Source organism: Phymastichus coffea, unplaced genomic scaffold (assembly GCF_024137745.1).
Source record: "Phymastichus coffea isolate CEN01 unplaced genomic scaffold, Cenicafe_Pcof_1.1 PCOF00135, whole genome shotgun sequence".
Taxonomy (NCBI): domain Eukaryota; kingdom Metazoa; phylum Arthropoda; class Insecta; order Hymenoptera; family Eulophidae; genus Phymastichus; species Phymastichus coffea.
In genome coordinates this window covers 325146-331137 of record NW_026706946.1, presented here as the reverse complement: position 1 = coordinate 331137, position 5992 = coordinate 325146, and the positions used below count along the sequence as shown (strand labels likewise).

Genomic DNA, 5992 nt, shown 5'->3' with positions numbered 1-5992 from the left:
ATTGGTTCGCTGCGCTTTTTCAGCTGCAGGTCGTTTGATAAAGATAGTAAAACGGTTACCAATTCGGCTTTCTTCTTCGCTGCACAGCAGTTCCTTCTTTTTTTTCTCTCGTTTATGTTATGCTTTAATTATTCGTCTCCGACATCGATTCACCAAGGTTATGTCTTGTGAGAGCGCAAACAAATAAAACAAGATTTATCGCTTGTACGGACTTTAATAAACCCGTGAGGATAGTAGAGCAGAAAAAGGCAATTATGAACGGTGAGAGGGAGAAATATAAAAAATAGAGTATGAACAACAACAACAAAAAGAAGGGATCGCGTGGGGCAACAAAGGTCTTCACCTTGGAAAATTACTCTACGAGGCGAGCGATGAGAAAAGTTTGTTTTTGCCCGGAAGGGTGCGATCGATCTCTCTCTCTCTCTCTCTCTCACGCACACACACGCATACGCACACATCCACGGGATATTTCAACGAGAAAAGGAAAGAGTGAATCGGAATATTCACTTTTCAATCAGTATTGTGCAGCAGTAACGCTGGCGTAGAGTGATTAATCCAGATATTAGTGTGAGGCGACTTGCTCGCATTCTGTTTCTTGCAGCTACAACTAGAACACGACTTTCGTCTTAAGATAATTAATGAAGCGAGTTTTTGCGACAAGCCGAGAAAAAGTAGCAGTAATCTCTCGGTCTTTTTTAAAGGCACGTGAAGTGTGTGCTGGCTATAACTGAAAGTGTTCGGTAAACGTGCGCCACGTGTTTGCCAACATCTTACACGCGGGATGAAAATCTGATTACTCGCGCGTTTTCACTGCAGCCCGCAGTTTGCCTACTTCTTCATTTCGAATTTAATTTTCAAGTTTAATCGACTATCTACCAGGCCCCTCGTCTCGCACATTTTGAGTGTGTGATAATCGCGCGCGCGTGCGTACGCTCGCAATATTTTAATGGACTAGCGCCGCCGTGGTATTGGCAAAAAAGTTTTTTTGTCGAGCTTGATGGAAAAAGTGTGTTAAAATTGCTTAGAGTGCCGGAGCAGCTCTCTCCCTCTTTTAATATGCGTGTACAAATAGCAAGGTATATGGATAAAGTGATACGGCCGAAGGAATTTCAGTTTTAACTTTTAGTTCAGGATGATTGATGGTAAGTTCGATGTAGATGGAGGCAAGTAGATAATGAATGTATTGTCGTATCTCAAAAGTCGATATCTAATTAAAAAGAAAAAGTATATGCGTAAACTCACTCATCAGTCGATTAAGCAGCCGAAAGACTGTTTCACCTCGTTTCATGGAAACTCGTAAGCAAGCGACAATGAATTTTCACGACATACTTAGAGAGAGTATTCTCGAGACTCGTCGGTATAAAAGAAGGTAAAAGAAGAGTTCTCCGCAACACAGAGCGCTCGCTGGCGAGAAGCGTCCAGTAAATCCGTTGAGCACTCAGGCACGAGAAGAACAACGAATGAAAGCGAAGAGGAAGAAGGTATAGTGTTAGAACGATGGCCCTTGACGGCAATTCGAGAGGCGCGCGCGTTGTAAGGCGCTTGCTCTATGTCCTGTAAATAAAGCGTGCAGAGAGAGAGAGAGAGAGAGAGAGAGAGAGAGAGAGAGAGAGAGAGAGAGAGAACGACTCAACGTGGCCCGTAAATATTCGACTCATGCATTATTTAAGCGGCGAGTGTCTTGTTTCCTCCGCGGTGCACACACGCACACACATACACACCCAAGCACCAATTCTTTATGAGAGCACTTTCTTTTGTTTATGGAATGCCTTTGCACGGAGCTAAACCGACCGCTAAACCGACGTCGTTCGTTCGTTCGTCCCGAGTCGACGACGACGACGGCGACGACGACGACGACGACGACGATTTATGTATATACGTGCTTGCAGCACCTGTAGAGCTTTCTCGTCAACTAATTTCCAAGACACTACCTTCAAGATAGCCTACTTGTCTAGCATATATAATCAAAGCAATTTTCAAAAACACCATACTACGATTTTTCTCCCGAGACGATTCCCTTCACATTTTTATTCACAGTCGTTATGAGCGAACACTCGTTTGATATCTGTTGTCTTGATTTGACGTAAAGTAACTGCGCTTCTTAGCGGTTACGTCTTTCAAATAGTGATTCATCGACTTTCAGAATATTACAAATATCTGATAATAAAACCTATTATTCTTACAAAATACACTGATGATATTCGTAAATCAAACAATAGTTTGCATCATTGTACGTTACGCTATTAAATTTCTACCGTAATTATTATTGCAAAGACAGTGCATTATAATGCATTTGAGTGTATCTGTAAGCACTATATATGTTATTTCAAGCGCTACAATCGCAAAATATATTCGTTATTTTTCTAATAATATCTACATCAAGTTCATATATTTCAATGACAGTTTCATCGTCACTTCAAGCTTTGTATCATAGCTAATTCAAAGAAAAGCCACTTGCAAACGCAATTACTTACCGAACGAAATATTCGTGAGCAGGCATAGCAGGTGTATAAACTTTATTACTTATAAATTACATAAAGAAGCTAGCGAGAAGTAAGCGTTAATTATGCATTAAACTTGACGCTTCATAAAATGAAAAACGTTCATTATCTTAAACAGGTAACGCCGTAATACGTGTGCATTTGTGTGTGTAGAATCTTTTAGTCAATTAATCCTGCCGTATAGCGATGTTTTCACGTTACTCGAAGAAAAAGAAAGTTGAAGTTCGAAGAATAGGGGGTCTCGTTGTCGTGGTTCTTTGCATAATTAGAATTCTGGCGTGCAAAGCGAGAGAGAGAGAGAGAGAGAGAAGCGCTTGCGCTCTTCTGTGTGTATCTCGCGCATTAACGGAATACATAAGCCTTATTTACATGCGTTTTCGCTCAGGCAGTTTTAACGCTTTACCGTCTACTTCTATTTGTATTTATATAAAGGGAAGGGTGAGTGTACTCGTTATGGTGTTACCGATGGTGATCACTGATGTATTTCAATGCTGAACAGTGTTATGACAAAGTAGCTTCGACCTCCCCGATTCGAGTGTTCGAAAGAGCGAGAAAAAATTTGTAATCCCCGTAAATTTGAAGCTTCGCGAATGTGGAACGTATAGGTTGTGGAATTCATGATGTTAGCAAATGATGACATGTACATTGTTCATTCACCAATGTCGAGTCCCCAGAGAATAAAAACAGTTATGGACTATAATCTCTTAGGTTAAAGACCAAAAAAAATTCTTAAGCCGCATTTAAGTAATCGGAAGTCTGTACCAAGGGTGCATTGCTAAGTACAAGGGACAAGCTGGGATTATTCGTCTCTATGTTAACGAAGACTCTTTTTTTAATAGGGCAAAGCATTAAATTGTACAAGTAAAAATTTGTTCTTTTCAGCGTTTTCATGCATTTCTTTTGAAACACTCGTTTGCTATTCCATATACTATATATAAAGTTATTTTTATTCTTTCAATTAATTATGTTGATAAAAAATCGTTAATAAAAGCAATGAAAAAGATATTCCATATCTCTTAATAACGTAAAATGAAGTGTAAACTTTTATGGCGACATTAATCTTCGAAAGAGATATCAATCCAACGCTTTAAATAATTCATCCATCGTGTGCTACAGAAAAAAGAGAGAGTCAAACTCATCCCTTCTTTGTTCGGTAAATTAAACCGATCGTAAAATTCTACGAAGGTAACGTGGCGCGAGAGCTCCCATTGTTTGGCGACCACTGTGACGGAATCGTGCACTTCCGCCGCCTAATGGACTTCCTCTCGTCGCCTGTACGCCGCCACTGTTCTCTTTTTTTATTTATTTTTCAATATTTTGGTATTTTTATGTCGCTTTTCAGCCAACGCGGACCTTCAAATACTCGATAACTTAAATTCAGAGAGGCGATTATTGTTATTTTTCATTAAAACAAATGTCTTTGAAATTATTTAAATAATTTATTTGTTCATTGACATATCTATAAAAAAGAAATCTATATTTTGTAGACCTATTGATTACTCGATAATGCGAGGTATTGATATTTTTCACAGAACTATCCTTTTCGAAACAATACTTGCTTTGACGTAAAAAAGGGATTATATAAAATACTATATTTAAATTTCAATATCAAGATATCATCATGCAGAGAAATGGACTGGTGTGTCGTGGATGAAAATTTAACTATTAAAATGATATCCCATAGCTTTCTTCAAGAAATCACGTATAACAAGTTTGACGTCTTGCAGCAATTTCTCATCAGTTCTCATCGCCTCGACGAACTGCGCCACGACCAGAATATTCCTTGCATTCAAAATACTTCTGATGGCCTTTGCTAATTTCTCCCTTTGCTCTGGGGTTGCGTCTTGCGCCAAAACTTGTGGAACTGATTTAAATTTGCCATGCCCGTAGCTGAACGCCGCTGCAGTTCCAATTAAACCACCTGCAAAATATTTCACGTGCATTAACATCGAATTTATCTCTGATGTAAAATATGAATTTTGTCATGTGTATTTACGCACCGGCAGCAATACCAAATGGTCCAGCAATAAGCCCACCGACAAGGGTACTGCAAGCAGCGATAATGGCACAAGTAGCGGTCACTTTCACGGTCACTTTCATCTCCTGAATCGACGACACTTCGGAGATCGCTTCTAACAGTTCCGACGTTGGAATAGACATTGTTGCTAATCGCAATTGGCACACTGAACTCACTAACGATGCGTGTGTATATACCGGTCAAGCTTCCACGTAGACTACTGACCATTAGAAAAGAATCGTGGCATTTTATATCTGAGCAACGAATGCCTACATATACATAATACGTAAATCGCTAAATCGCACGACAAAGGAACTTTCTTGGCTAATGGCTTTGGAATGAGTTATTAGCATGAAAACGTCGCTCGGCTCGGTCTCATTGAGAACAGCTCGCCTTTTCACTTATACAAGTAAAAAACAAATATCAATACGTACTATCTACAGTGCCGTCGACAAATCAATAAAAATGCATTACGAAATAATTACAACGAAATAATTACAGCTATTCCAACCGATAGAATGACAAGATCATTATCGAATCATTGGATACAAAGACGAGTAGTAGGTCAACCAGTGTTGTTAGATGTCTTATTAGACGTGCGCGCGCACTGGGGAAAATTCAAACGCCTCGAGTTAATCATACTTGTTCTCGGCTGAGTCAAAATGACTGAACCGTATTTGGACTATACCTAGCCGTAAATCGAACATTGAACGTAATGACTCGATTGCATACTCAGGTTGTCGTTATTTATTAGTCATAGCTCTATGGAAATCCATGCGAATTCTCGGAATTTTCTAAAACGATGTATTCCCGAAGTAATTTGTAATTGTGTCGGGATTAGGACCGATCTGTTTTTTATTCGAAACGTCGTCCGACGGCGTTGTCGACGAGTTGTCAGATAAGAGCTGGATGCACACTGATGTGCGCAATAACGGAACAGAAACCATTTATCAGTCGCTTGGTTCTTTACAGCTCACAGCAAGGCCGGAGAGAAACGATAGCGATCGAGGAGAGATGCCTTAGTTAATTTGGTAGGTGGGCAGGCGAGCCAGGCGAGGGAAGCTATCGTCGTGGGGCGAGCCGCAAGCCGCTCGCGTTAAATTTTAGGGCTGTTGAAATCGTGTCAAACGCTGCGGTGTGCCAGAGATCGTAAAGCTAGTAAGGTCAATCGGCTTAATTCGTCGAGGCGAGAGAGCAGGCTGCTGAGAGAGCAGGCTGAGGGCTTGGCGGCGGCGGCGGCGGCGGCGGCGGCGGCGGCGGCGGCGGCGGCGGCAGAGAGTACAGTTGGACTATACGGATAAATACACTGCGACTCCTTTGTCCACGCGAGCTATCGGCTATCTCTTTGTGAACGTGCGAGCACTGGAAAACATCGTTCCCGTGAGGTCGCTTTATCAAACGGCCCGATCCCTGATTTTTCGATGCTATTCTACAAAGAGAATATATTCCCTAGTTCTGCAGCGTGCAGAAGTTA

The 5992-nt window shown here is 41.0% G+C and overlaps 1 protein-coding gene across 1 annotated transcript; it reads right to left on the bottom strand.

Moving 5' to 3' along the window:
* Window positions 1–4159: 4159 nt before the first annotated feature.
* Window positions 4160–4661, bottom strand: LOC131671789 (protein C19orf12 homolog). The gene is made up of 2 exons (XM_058948513.1): window positions 4502–4661; window positions 4160–4422 (listed from the first exon to the last, which is right to left on the bottom strand). The coding sequence occupies exons 1-2, from the start codon at window positions 4659–4661 to the stop codon at window positions 4160–4162; spliced, it is 423 nt and encodes a 140-aa protein (XP_058804496.1).
* Between the last annotated feature and the right edge of the window lie 1331 nt (window positions 4662–5992).